This window comes from Littorina saxatilis, linkage group LG3 (assembly GCF_037325665.1).
Source record: "Littorina saxatilis isolate snail1 linkage group LG3, US_GU_Lsax_2.0, whole genome shotgun sequence".
Taxonomy (NCBI): domain Eukaryota; kingdom Metazoa; phylum Mollusca; class Gastropoda; order Littorinimorpha; family Littorinidae; genus Littorina; species Littorina saxatilis.
Window position 1 is genome coordinate 30583167 of NC_090247.1, and position 14796 is coordinate 30597962.

The 14796-nt window shown below is 39.2% G+C and overlaps 1 protein-coding gene across 1 annotated transcript; it reads right to left on the minus strand.

Annotated features, from left to right (window-relative positions):
• Positions 1-544: 544 nt before the first annotated feature.
• On the minus strand, positions 545-13968 carry LOC138961166 (mucin-22-like). Its single transcript, XM_070332766.1, has 3 exons — positions 12299-13968; positions 1167-1309; positions 545-627 (listed from the first exon to the last, which is right to left on the minus strand). The coding sequence occupies exons 1-3, from the start codon at positions 13966-13968 to the stop codon at positions 545-547; spliced, it is 1896 nt and encodes a 631-aa protein (XP_070188867.1).
• Between the last annotated feature and the right edge of the window lie 828 nt (positions 13969-14796).

The window sequence follows — 14796 nt, forward strand, 5'->3', positions numbered from 1 at the left end:
CATTCACTCACTTTGATTACCATACTTGTGTTAGCGTTTTCGAGCAAACCGTGCCGTGTGCGTCTAATTAAGGTGCGGTGGATTCCCATGATTCTTCAAATAAAGTTAAAATAATTCGCCTACCGAAACGGTTAGATCAATACTATCACTTTAAATCCGCAAGGGAAATCGTGTTCTGGCGTTATTGATGATTGACACCACTGAAAACATAACTCCATGAAACAGAATGGGATCCCACGGCAGAAGACAGCAACCGTTGTCTTATTAACATTGATGTAATTAATTAATTAACTTAATAACGAAGCATTTTCGAGTTTGTCATTTCAGTTGTGTCTCCATTAATTAAGTCACAGCAAATTTTCTTGGACTTCTATACAGGTATATTTTACCAGAAAACTTCTCAAAACTCGATTCTTCAAAACTATATATGAAACGCCTTACTATATATTTGACAGACTGGCCAGTAATTGTTGGCGCTAGAATTCATACTAATGAAAACCTGCCGGTTTTGAAAACAATCACACCGTTGATAGTAAAGCATGCATTATTGACATAAAATGATGACGAAGACCATGATGATGATGATGATGATGATGATGATGATGATGATGATGATGATCTCACGTGCTATTGAAAAAGATCAACAGAAATTATAAGTAGGTATCAAAAATAGGTCTCATTGAACATTACCTCGAGGAACACAAGGCAACAACACCTGGGTGCTTTGCAGGGTCATTCTCCTTCTTACCTCCGCATGTTTCTGGTTATTCGCGCTGTACTCCATGACTCCGTCCTGACAGCAAATATTGACATGTCTTCACCACTTTCTCTTCATGCATCTGCGGCCTGCCATCTTTTTCATTTAAAGGGGCAAGGGTCGGAGACTAGACTTATTTTACTTCTTTCATATATTTTTATTTGAAACTTCTATTTATAAATACAGTGACTGAAGAGTTTTTTCTTCTTCTTAGTTGTGCATAACCATTTGCATTAAAAGTAAATCTTTGCCTTAGTTTAAGCCCCCAACATCACAACAGAGTTTTAATTGTTCTGTGGATGTGGCGTACAACTCCGACTTGCACTCTCATTGTTACGATTGGACTTTCATTTGCAAGCATTTGTGATGTTGTTTGGCAGTCATACTCCGATTTTGAGCATATGTATACTTGCATCATCATCATCATCATCATCACCATCATCATCATCACCATCATCATCATCATCATCATCATCATCATCATCATCAACATCATCAACATCATCATCGTCATCATCCTTCCTGACAAATCTTTCATTTAACTCTCGCGCACTACACAGGCGTTTACCCCTTTAAAATGTGCCGCCCAGGTAAGACAAATTCCAGGATGGTTCCACTTATTGGTTCTTCCTGTCATTAAGCCATCTCCCAGCTTCTGCGACTTCCAGGGCGGATTTTCACACTTGCCTTCAGTGTTTATCCATTAATATTTGCACTGGCGATCAAATACGGACGCACGTGCATAATAGGATGTGTGTGACAGCAAGGACAAAAATCGAAAGCGTCATCACTAATTGTTCTGGGAAGGATCCCCTTTCATCGATTTCCCGTGACTTCCTTAGCCTGCGTGGCGGCTTAAGAACAAAGGAGAAGAACAGGTAGCTTTGAAATAGGCCAGGTCATTTCTTGAAATGTTTTTGTTTAGAAGTCCTGTACTTTACTAAAGAGTCACTAAAAAAAAAGGGGGGGAGGGGGGGCATTGTTATCTTTTTGTAGCAGAAGAGGGTTGTTTTGTGTATTTGCATTGCATAATTATTTATTCAGTCGTCGTCGTTGTTGTTGTTATTGTTGTTGTTGGTGGTGTCTTTTGAAAACAATGTAACTGTAAAAGAAAACCTATAAGGGGCTGTCGAATAGCACAAAGCTAGAGACACACGCGTGCGCGGGTGTGTTCACATTGGCTGCCGTTTTTATAATTTATTTATTTATTTATTTATTTATGTGTTTGTGTGTTTGTTTGTTTGTTTATTTCTTTGTTTGTTTGTTTATTTATGTGTGTCGTTTATGGTAAATTTGTCAGAGTTTGCATTTATATTCTGTTTCGGCGATATTCTTTATTGGTTTTAATTCTAATCATCGTCAAACTTACTTTTCTGTTGTAATGCTCATCGTCTCCCTGTACACAACTTTTGATGAACATTACATTCTTGATTGTACTCTGACAAAATGCGAATACATAAAAAGAACTCCATCCAAAACAACGGAAATATAAATGAACACTCAGGAAGTCAATAATTCTTTCTTTTATATTGACAACCGTTCCACAGTCGGCACATAATAAACGCAAAACGGACCCGGGGCGGAAACAATGAAAAGATCTCCCCGCCACTCAAAACTCGAACCAAGGGAGAGAATTGACAACTTGAGGATAAGGGAGAGAACCGCGTCAGCTGCTGCGTCTTCTAATCGTTGTTTGCACAAAAAGAGCGAGGGCACTTTACTCGCTACACGGTCTTGTTGTTCCTTCACGGCTGACTGGCATTGTCTGGCTCTCTTTGACTTTGTCGCTCCTTGGTGAGCGTCCCGTTATCAATTGATAGCTGCTTCTCTGCTGCTGGACGAAAGGGGATTGAACAAGAGTGTCCCACAGTTTGGAGACCTTTGTTTCGTGTTAAAATCTCCACTAACCAAAGTACATATTTTTAATCCGTGATTGTTTTTATCCTGCAATGTATCATTGACAAGACCCATTTGTCTTTGTAATTGTTCTCTCTTTATTCAATAAGTATATCAATTTCCGGTGTCCGCCGAGAGCTAAATAGTTCACGCTTGTCATATCTTACGTGTGCTTTTTTTTCACACTGCAGAAGTGAAAAAAAACGAAGAAGAAAAAAATCCGGCTACAGATTAGCCACCAGGGAAGCTTGTAGACTTTTGAGAAACAAAACAAAAAGCGAAACAATAAAACGGCAACACGCTCATCCTCACAAAATCTCTCCCGATCCTCACAGAAAAAGAAGAAACAAAGATCTATAAAGATAGTTTTTCTTTTTTGAGAAAAATCATCAATGAAAACGTGTGACATTACTGGTAACAAATAAACAAAATATTCATTTAGATGCATTATCACTAAGTCCTGCTTACACCAAAAAAAACCACCTACCTGTTTGTATATAACAAAATCACGCTTACAAAAGCAACACCACACGGTTGAATACACAGCGTTTGTGGGGCAAAAGACGATGCGCATTTAAGCTCATTTCGTAGCAGTATTAACAAACAAATCAGAATTACGATGAATACATCAAATCTTAGCGAAGACAATTAACAGAAGGCCTTGTTTTTGCAAAGACTAAACAAAATCTGAGAAAGTATGGAAAGAAGAGAGAGAAGGAGAGAGAGAGAGAGAGAGAGAGAGAGAGAGAGAGAGAGAGAGAGAGAGAGAGAGAGAGAGAAGAGAGAGAGAGAGAGAGAGAGAGAGAGAGAGAGAGAGAGAGAGAGAGAGAGAGAGAGAGAGAGAGAGAATTGAGGCACATTTTCCCGATACATGTACTGTGAAGAGAAAGTCTAAAACACGTCTTGGGGTACAATTATACAACACACACACACACACACACACACACACAGACACACACACACACACACACACACACACACACACACACACACACACACACACACACATCAAAAATTGCTTGGAGCCTTTGTTTTTAATTGTTTCAATATTGAATGAAATAATTTGTACATTATTTATCCATTCATTTATTGTACAACTTGTGTCAATATCCTTAAGGGTTGATGACAATAAATTCTATTCTATTCTATTCTATTCTATTCACACACACACACACACACACACACACACAAACACACACACACACACACACACACACAAACACACACACACACACACACACACACACACAAACACACACACACACACACACACACACACACACAAACACACACACACACACACACACACAAAGGATAGGTTTCATTGCGCTTACCTATTTCTCTTCACAGAGGCGTCTTGCAAAAAAAAAAAAAAAAAAAAAAAAAAAAAAATTCAAAGCGTGTCCATTTCTCACTCAGTTATTTAGTGAGCAAGTCCACTCTTGGCCATGTCCTTTCGTGCTGCGGTGTGGCAGAAGATCCTGGGGCATTTTGTCCAGAACCGCGGACAACGCTACGGGGATGAGTTGAGTGCTTGCTGAGAATCCACACACATGCTTTTTTTATTCACTCACCCGTAATGTCGAGCTTTTCGACCCTGTCTGTGTTATCTTTTTTCTGCTTTCAGTTTTTGGTTTTTGGAATTCTGTATAGTTCTCCGTTCCAGCTGCGTTACATAAACACGCTCGAAATTTAAATTTGGAAGTGAAATCAACTAATTTTCACTGCGACTGTTAATAAACCAGTGGTAGTGGTAGTATTAGGAGTAAGTAGTAGTATAGAAGTGGTGGTGGTGATGTGATGTCTTAATGTAGACTGAATGATGATTATTCAAATTCAAATGGTGTTCCAGTCTTTATTTTTTATTACACATTTGTCCTAACTTACTCTTTTTTTAGGTATATATTTCCAATTTTCCGTAAGATATGATTTGCAGGTTATTCCTTTAAACATGTAAAATATTTAACGTTATTCAGATATTTATGAGGACAACTTTTCTGCATTTGAGCGCAAAATAGTTTGGATGATGTGATGCACAATTTCGGAATGATTGTATTAGAAATAATTACACAAATTTGAAATAAGTTTGATGCTGTTACACTTAACAACGTGTGTTTACACGTATGAACCATTAACAATCACTTTTTCTGAGTTCTTTCAAGCGCTACCTCTCTTTAAGTTAGCATTGCTTAAATGAGAAAAATTTCCCTCTTTCTCTTTGCTGCGCTGCCCGCAAAACCCCTCCGCGCGGTGGTGTTCCCAGACACCTCGTACGTAGGGTGGATAGTGTTTACAGTTTGAGAAAAAAATCCGCTGCTGTGAAGAAGTTTGGTTCTTGGTTTTCAACGACCCTCCAGCCTTTTAGCTAAGCGGGACCGATTAGAGTTTGTTTTCTATCTCAGTCTGTAAAGCGGAATGGGAGTGAATCTTGCAATGTAAACAGAAAATCTTACAAAAGAAAAAGTTAAGCACATCCTGAAATAGAAAAAATGTGTCTGTTATGAAGATCTGTTTTAAAAATGATAACAGGTACTTTCACTCCGTCATTGCGGATTAAACACAGGATTTCTTTTAAATAAATAAAAAAGCAAACAAAGAAAGAAACAAACAAATAAGATATAATTATTATAACAACCAATTTTTGATTTTGCGACTTTATTCGTTTGAGTCAATCAGCAGTTGTCGTGGTGGTCTGTTCTTATGAGACGTTTTAGGTCGACGTTGCATTTGTTAAGCCTTCCATTTCTTTTGTCTCACATTTTGTCTTGATTCCACGTATTCATTGTATTTTAAGTATCCCTTATCAATACTGAAGACAAAAAGAATGGCTAAAACTTACACTGAAAGCAAGCAGAGCGGCACATTGAGCGTGTGCTATTAGGGGCAAATTATACCTGCTCAGAGTAAGCGGCGCTGCATGCTGCGATAGGGATTATGACGAGTACTTGGCCTGTTTTCTTTTCACGCAACGTGTAGCGGGCTGGGAAATAAAAAAAGAATTACTTCAATAATCTGCAGTGCGTCGTCTGTGCCGCTGACTCTGCGCAGGTATAATTTGCCCCTTCAAGCAAAATGGTGCACGTGAGTTTCAAGTATAAAACAATATTTTTGACTATAGTTTGATTAAAATCAATACTTGGAATCTACCCTAGAATGTAACCTTAACTATAATTATCAGCATAAATGATCTAATTTCTGGCCGACCGGGGAATGAAGCGCGGCGGCGGGGGTGTTTAATTCTGTAATTGTCAAATTGCGTATATCACAGAGAATTCAAGGATATATACATAATTTTGATAGATGATTTTAGGTTTCTGTTATTGTCCTCTTATTATCCAATGTATTGTCTTTTGCTTTAACATGATATGGTCATATGGTTTTTATCTCTGCAGGAGGAAAGTCAATCAAAGATATTTGACAAGATTACTACTTTAACAATAAATTGCGGCAGATTTAAACATATTTAACAGTTCTTTGTTCAGCTTTTCTACAAATGTCACAAAAAAGAACTGTTCTTTTATAACTCTGTTGAACTGTGTGGGCAAAATTTCGTAGGCGCAAACTTGTGCAATGTGTAATGTACAAGTAAAAGACTCATCCTTTTCGACAGAACAAACAGAACTTTCTCATGTGGGAAGATGTCAAGATGCATGGGAAAGACTCCAGGAAAACAAATATCTGACTGGCATTTCATTCACATGCGAAGATACCATCACGTCCGATACGCGCGTGAATGTGAATAGGAAAAATTCAATGACATCTATCCTAAGTCAACAACCCCGGCCATGTTGGAAGAAAGACGCGAAGCAGAAGAGGCCGATAAATCATGAAGACGTATTTTGCCCAACAGATAGATCGTTGAAGACGACAGAGAGATGTCAATATACACCTTTCAGTGTTCTTCTGAGTGCCTACAGATTTTAAAAGGTATGTTTTGCATTTCGTTTCGTGTAACAGTAAGCGATCATTTTTTATCCCCACGGAGCTTTCCAGGCATTTAAATGTGATACGAACATCTTTCCGCATGGAAACATAAAAAAATCAAGTCTGACTGCTTTCTATTATATTTAGTCAAGTTTTGACTAAATATTTTAACATCGAGGGGGAATCGAAACGAGGGTCGTGGTGTATGTGCGTATGTGTGTGTGTGCGTGCGTGTGTGTGTGTGTGTGTGTAGAGCGATTCAGACTAAACTACTGGACCGATCTTTATGAAATTTGACATGAGAGTTCCTGGGTATGAAATCCCCGAACGTTTTTTTTCATTTTTTTGATAAATGTCTTTGATGACGTCATATCCGGCTTTTCGTGAAAGTTGAGGCGGCACTGTCACGCCCTCATTTTTCAACCAAATTGGTTGAAATTTTGGTCAAGTACTCTTCAACGAAGCCCGGGGTTCGGTATTGCATTTCAGCTTGGTGGCTTAAAAATTAATTAATGACTTTGGTCATTAAAAATCTGAAAATTGTAAAAAAAAATAAAAATTTATAAAACGATCCAAATTTACGTTTATCTTATTCTCCATCATTTGCTGATTCCAAAAACATATAAATATGTTATATTCGGATTAAAAACAAGCTCTGAAAATTAAATATATAAAAATTATTATCAAATTTTTTTTTCGAAATCAATTTAAAAACACTTTCATCTTATTCCTTGTCCGTTCCTGATTCCAAAAATATATAGATATGATATGTTTGGATTAAAAACACGCTCAGAAAGTTAAAACAAAGAGAGGTACAGAAAAGCGTGCTATCCTTCTCAGCGCAACGAATACCCCGCTCTTCTTGTCAATTCCACGTGCACTGCCTTTGCCACGGGCGGTGGAGTGACGATGCTACGAGTATACGGTCTTGCTGCGTTGCGTTGCGTTCAGTTTCATTCTGTGAGTTCGACAGCTACTTGACTAAATATTGTATTTTCGCCTTACGCGACTTGTTTAAAGTGAGAATGCTATTGCTGAACTCATTTCCTAAATAACACTTTTGCCAGCCAAATTAATTCAGCAGAACATTTTCTTTTCACCCAGTCTTTTGATTTTGATTGATGTGATGTTTCAATTGGAGCGATGCTCTTCTTACATGTACAAGCCTGATCAAATCGGAAACTGTGTACATGATTGTTAACAAGAGAAGAATGATATCTTAATTAAGCGCAAGTTGACAAATGATTAAGACTGAAAATGTTGGTCCGGAAACTCGCTCTATCTGCATGTAAGAAAGCACCAGCGTTCTTTTCCATTCGTTGGTATATTCAGACAGAAACTTTGAACTTGTTCTTCAACATCGTCTGCAAAAGAAAAGCAGCAAAACCTTTCGTGATACACGTAATTTATAGAAAATGTATGTCAGTTTATTTTAAATAGTCTAATTCGAAAATAAAATGAAAGTAGTCATCGTTATTTTCAAATCTTGCACACACAGTAGATATTGTCCGAAATGTTGATCTTCTGTCGGATTATAACGAATTTGGGCGGTGATGTTGGATCTTTTGGCGTTGGGCTGTATACAGTCTTAGTATTGTGTACACACTGAAGTAATCAGCTCGCGACAATGCAACTTCAAAGGGATATGCTTTGCCAAATATTTGTATGTAACGAACGGTTAGTAAACTGCATAATATTGAAAATAACTTGGTTTACACTTCTTATATACAAGACTGGGCATACATGTTTCAATAGTAGTCGCTGTTAAACAGGTTTCCTGCATTGTTTGTTGTTGTCATTATTATTCGAAATATCTTTACCTAAGAAAATATGAAGCAAACGTACACACACAACACTTTCATTAAACAAACAGCTTCACAAAAGCGTACTTTAAACTGATTGACAAAGCGTAGTAGGCGAGGGTCAACTCAGAACGCAGTGAACGATTAGTTTAGCTTCTCTAAACATCAGCTCCTGGAGTTTGCTATAGTTTGATAAATAATAGCATTTAGAAGAAAGACAAAGGTGCCGGGTGAAAGAAATGCAAATGGGTCTATATATCTCCTAAAGATCTCTCTCAGGAGAAGACGGGGAGGTGGAAAATAAATACAGCAAAGTAAACACGGGGTCTTGTTTGCAGAAACGCCGCTAAGATAACGCCAGTGATTAAGTTGCCTTCGATCGCCTCGCGATGTCATGACTTTCGTCTTTTTTGATTATATCGCTGTCAAAAGCCGGTGCCATAATAACAGCATTTTGCCTACTTTTTTTCTTCTTTTCATTTCTTTTTAGTCCTCCCCCCCCCCTTTTTTTTTTTACTCTTTTCCTTTTTTAAGAAACAAAATCTTTTAGCAGAAGCATAGCTCACGGGATCCATAAATATAACCGTCCATTAAGCGTAGCCGTTCATGCTGGCTTCGACCCAGATATCAAATGACAGTAATTTTAAATCCGGCCAACCTGGGAATCTTCGTGTTTGACTTTCCGGTGTGGCTTTAACCCGTTCGAAATTAAACAGACAATTACTGAGGTGTCAACGCAAAAGCGTTACCTTTGGAAAAGCTATACTGAAAGATAAATCCTCCGGGACTTCGATTTTTGCACAAGAGGTCAGCTTTTATATGATTGTCGCATATATTGAATAACTACGCAGGGAAAAATGAAAATCAATGAAGGGGAAAAAAAAGAAAACAAAGAAACACACTTTGAAATCGCTACAATTATAATGAACCCAAGAGCTAGTATAGGTCACGCTCAACTGCATACAGGTTTATTCCTTTCTATTTCAAGTTTGCTGCAGAACAAAGAGATGGCTCTTGAATTTAAACGATGAATTGATGATTATGACGAATTTTACTGAGTGTTTTGAATGTATAATAATTAGCGGTAACCTTAGAAATTTAAATTTAGATACATGAAATTTCCCGCTTTTATGGAATAAGGGCTGTATTGTGTCTTACTCTTAGAAAGTGTAAGTAGTCAGGTCTATCTTCTGTTCGCCAAACATAGATGTCATGGCAACATGTGTAGAAGGACAATGTAATAGAACACATTCTGATTAATCATTACTAGTACTATTGAATTTCATATACAGTTTCATATTGCTTAAACATGCGTCAGCATTACTGTGTTGTACTATGTAATAACAGTTATGCATTGTTGGAGAACTTTAAGCCCCGCGAGATGGAAAGAGTTTTAGCATCTGTATTTATGGAACATATTTTGGATCAGAAGATCAACATTTTCGCTTTTACTATTGAGGCATAGACGTTGTTTAAACAGTAGCAATATTTATTTTTATAAGGGAATGATTACACCAGAGACAACGACCGCTCGCTGATGTTCTCTTCCTGTGCTGAACTCAAAATTCAAACTATTCAGACCTGTCACTGAAAAGAAGTTATTCTGACCGAGTTTATTGCACATTTCCGTAAAATTGGATCGAGCCAGTCCTGCATGAGTATAACCCTCCCCATTCATATCGTCAACAGGAACATTTCTTTGACTGAATGTACACTTGTAAATTGAAAACAATCATCATGAAAGCTGAACATGTTCTACACAGTCGCAGTTTTCAGAGTTGTATTCTAAAAAAGAAAAGAAAAAAAAGAAACATGCGCTCGTATATGTACAAGGTGTATATGTTTTCGGTAGAAAGGTGGTGTTTTTTTCTCTCCAAAGCTGGCAAAGTTATAAACTCTGGTTTGTTGCTTGGGGTATCGGTTACGGTTGTCCTAAGGGAACATCTCACAGAGAACATTCTCTCGCTAGAAATGTGAGAAAATCTGATTTTGCATTGGGGTGCAAGTCTTTTCTTTTCTTTCTTTATTTGGTGTTTAACGTCGTTTTCAACCACGAAGGTTATATCACGGGGAAAGGGGGGAGATGGGATAGAGCCACTTGTTAATTGTTTCTTGTTCACAAAAGCACTAATCAAAAATTTGCTCCAGGGGCTTGCAACGTAGTACAATATATTACCTTACTGGGAGAATGCAAGTTTCCAGTACAAAAGACTTAACATTTCTTACATACTGCTTGACTAAAATCTGTACAAAAATGGACTATATTCTATACAAGAAACACTTAACAAGGGTAAAAGGAGAAACAGAATCCGTTAGTCGCCTCTTACGACATGCTGGGGAGCATCGGGTAAATTCTTCCCCCTAACCCTCGGGGGGTTGGGGTGCAAGTATTGATGTCCAAAATAAGCAGGTTCTCAAGAAAATGTTTTGTGGCACTTTACTGCATTCTATCGCTGGAAGGATTGTGAAATCCGGTTTGTGGTATTCGAAGCACACAAGCGAACAACTCTGTGTAAACGTGAGTTAAAGATTTCAAATGTCTGCATTAACACATCAAAATTCCAGACGATACAAAGAATTGCGTGCAGGGACAAATCTCTTCAATGTATTGTCCAGTTGTTATCTCATCGTAATTAATCAGCTACACTCTAACGTCTCTCTTAATTGACTTATACTAAATAATCCCTTAATATTATTGTTGTTGTTGCTGTTTTAACATCTTTTGTTGTTGTTGTTGTTGTTGAAAATATTAGACAGCATCAGTCTTTGGCCACTGACATATGTGACCCTCCACCACGAAATGAGTCGCATGATTGTCACCTTTGCATGATTTTCATATTTTTACATTTTCCTAAAGAGTTTTTATGCTCTATCCAGTGGTGAAAACCGTTTTAGAAAAGAGCGAAAACTGTTTGAGTTATAAGCCTGTGACTAAGGTGACCCTCACACTGTTACCAGACACTCTCCGGACTTATATCAAGCCTAGCGCAGAACCGCGCGAGGTGACATGCGACTCATTCCGTGGTGGAGGGTCACATATTACAATTTCAAATTGCTAACCATTCTAAGCAGAGTTGGTCAAACGAACGATCATAATTATGTATCATGGATCGGTCAAATAACGAATTTTATTTTAGTTCTGACATAATCCGTGATAGGTACCCATTAAAACACCTATTATCTGATAAGCTATCCGGCAAAAGAGTCACAGTTTACAACCCGAATCAATTCTATTTAAACAAGAACTATCGAGAGGTAAAGATGGTGTCGACACAGCTTTGCAAACACAAAAGCCATACTCTTCCATTCATTGCATCTCCATAGATAAGAGATAAATATCATTTTAAGATGTCTATTGCTGCGCATCGAATTATTGATTCAACCGTCTTGACGTCGCTGAGTGCAGAGCCACCAAGAAGCTTACACAGCTTTGTCTTTTATGGACAGAGAAAATAGAATAAAACTCCGGTCGATTTTGTTGTTGTATTCGGGTAGATTTGTATTTTACATTGGCAATGCTACATGTTGAAACGATGTTGTCCGAGTTTGGCCAGCGGAAATCAGAAACAACATTTTTGTTTAACTTTGTGCATGGTGTATGTTGTCGCATGATTCAAAGGGCAAATTACCCATATGGAAATATTGTCCCTTGCTTCATTTGTTAAACAGTGAATATATTAAACGCGTACACCTCAGAACCGTACATATCATAACCGTGCACTTCAAAAACCGTACACTTCAGAACTGTACACATCAGAACCGTACACCAAAAACCGTACACTTCAGAAACGTACACTTCAGAACCGTACATCTCAAAACCGTAAACATCAGATGCAGAACCGTACATTTCAGAACCGTACACTTCAGAACCGTACACCTCAGAACCGTACACCTCAGAACCGTACACTTCAGAACGTACATTTCAAAACCATACACATTAAAACCGTACACCTCAGAACCGTACACCTCAGAACAGTACACATCAGAACCGTATACATCAGAACCGTTCACGTTAGAACTGTTCACTTCAGAACCGTACACCTTAGAACCGTACACCTCAGAGCCGTACACTTCAGAACCGTACACTTCAGAACCGTACACCTCAGAACCGTACACCCCATAACCGTACACTTCAGAACCGTACACCTCAGAACCGTACACTTCAGAACTGTACACTTCAGAGCCGTACACTTCAGAACCGTAGACCTCAGAACCGTACACTTCAGAACCGTATACATCAGAACCGTACACTTCAGAACCGTACACCTCAGAACGGTACACTTCAGAACCGTACACCTCAGAACCGTACACTTCAGAACCGTACATTTCAGAACCGTACACCTCAGAACCGTACACCTCAGAACCGTACACCTCAGAACGGTACACCTCAGAACCGTACACTTCAGAACCGTACACTTCAGAACCGTATACATCAGAACCGTACACTTCAGAACCGTACACTTCAGAACCGTACACGGCTTCAGAACCGTACACATCAGAACCGTATACATCAGAACCGTACACTTCAGAACTGTTCACTTCAGAACCGTATACATCAGAACCGTATACATCAGAACCGTACACTTCAGAACCGTACACCTCAGAGCCGTACACTTCAGAACCGTACACACCAGAACCGTACACTTCAGAACCGTACACCTCAGAACCGTATACTTCAGAACCGTATACATCAGAACCGTACACTTCAGAACCGTACACCTCAGAACCGTACACTTCAGAACCGTACACCTCAGAACCGTACACCTCAGAACGGTATACATCAGAACTGTTCACTTCAGAACCGTATACATCAGAACCGTACACTTCAGAACCGTACACTTCAGAACCGTACACCTCAGAACCGTACACTTCAGAACCGTACACTTCAGAACCGTACACCTCAGAACCGTACACATCAGAACCGTACACCTCAGAACCGTACACCTCAGAACCGTACACTTCAGAACCGTACACCTCAGAACCGTACACCTCAGAACGGTACACTTCAGAACGGTACACCTCAGAACCGTACACTTCAGAACCGTACACTTCAGAACCGTACACCTCAGAACCGTACACCTCAGAACCGTACACTTCAGAACCGTATACATCAGAACTGTTCACTTCAGAACCGTATACATCAGAACCGTACACTTCAGAACCGTACACCTCAGAACCGTACACTTCAGAACCGTACACCTCAGAACCGTACACCTCAGAACCGTACACCTCAGAACCGTACACCTCAGAACGATACACCTCAGAACCGTACACTTTAGAACCGTACACTTCAGAACCGTACACCCCAGAACCGTCCACCTCAGAACCGTACACCTCAGAACCGTACACTTCAGAACCGTACACTTCAGAACCGTACACTTCAGAACCGTACACTTCAGAACCGTACACCTCAGAACCGTACACTTCAGAACCGTACACTTCAGAACCGTACACTTCAGAACTGTACACTTCAGAGCCGTACACTTCAGAACCGTACACTTCAGAACCGTACACTTCAGAACCGTTCACTTCAGAACCGTACACCTCAGAACCGTACATCAAGAACCGTACACAGAACTGGGAACCCATACGATTTCACTACATTATGTACGCTTGATTGTCTAAAATATTATCAGTACGGTGGGTGAAAAAAAAAAATACGATCAACAAAATTCTGAGACTTCTTTTCTTCACAAGCACATCCCGAAGCCGATCCAGTATTTTGGTTGTTCGAATGCATTGTGGAGTACACTCATTTTTCTGAAAACACGCTTCAGAACCGTACACATTAGAACCGTACACCTCAAAACCATACACCTCAGAACCGTACTCTTCTGAACCGTACAACTCAGAACCGTACACATCAGAAACTCAATTGAATCTTTAAAGAAAAAGACAAAAAGCACACATTTATTCGGTGCGATATTGTCATTGCAGGATTTGAAATGAACCGATTGTCTTCAAACAAACGGTTCTTATTTGTCTTCACGCAAGTTTAAGGTCAATTTTGGTCTTCTGTCACTGCCACAATTAGATTTGAACATTTAAAATTATCCATTATTGGAACAAATGAAAAATAACCATTTCATTTTGTTCACTGATGGGAAATAAGAGTGGAATTGACCATATGTTTGGTCATCTGTTACTGCCACTTTCAATGCCCGTTATGTTTTCCCGAAAGACATAGGTGGAAGCAGTTAACTGTGTCATCGATCAGCAGGTCGTTTCGCAGCGTAAGACGTCCCATAACTTTTTTACGCCGCGCCTTAGAAACCCTTCACCCGCCGAGAGCGCTGTGAGCGCCTCTGCGGCGTCTCAAAAGCTAGTGCGCAGGAAAACAAAAATGGCGGCCGTAGTGTTTGGGTTTCATTTCGACGACGATACTTTCTTTAATACGACGATTCTCGAGCATGAATT

Excerpts from the sequence above, each read along its gene's own strand:
- LOC138961166 (XM_070332766.1), bottom strand. The coding sequence starts at position 13,968 with ATGGGTTCCCAGTTCTGTGTACGGTTCTTGATGTACGGTTCTGAGGTG. Across the intron at positions 1,310-12,298 it reads AATGTGTATGGTTTTGAAAT|TGCGCGAGAGTTAAATGAAA; the intron begins GTACGTTCTGAA and ends ACGCCTGTGTAG. Across the intron at positions 628-1,166 it reads TGATGATGATGATGATGCAA|CACGTGAGATCATCATCATC; the intron begins GTATACATATGC and ends CTTTTTCAATAG.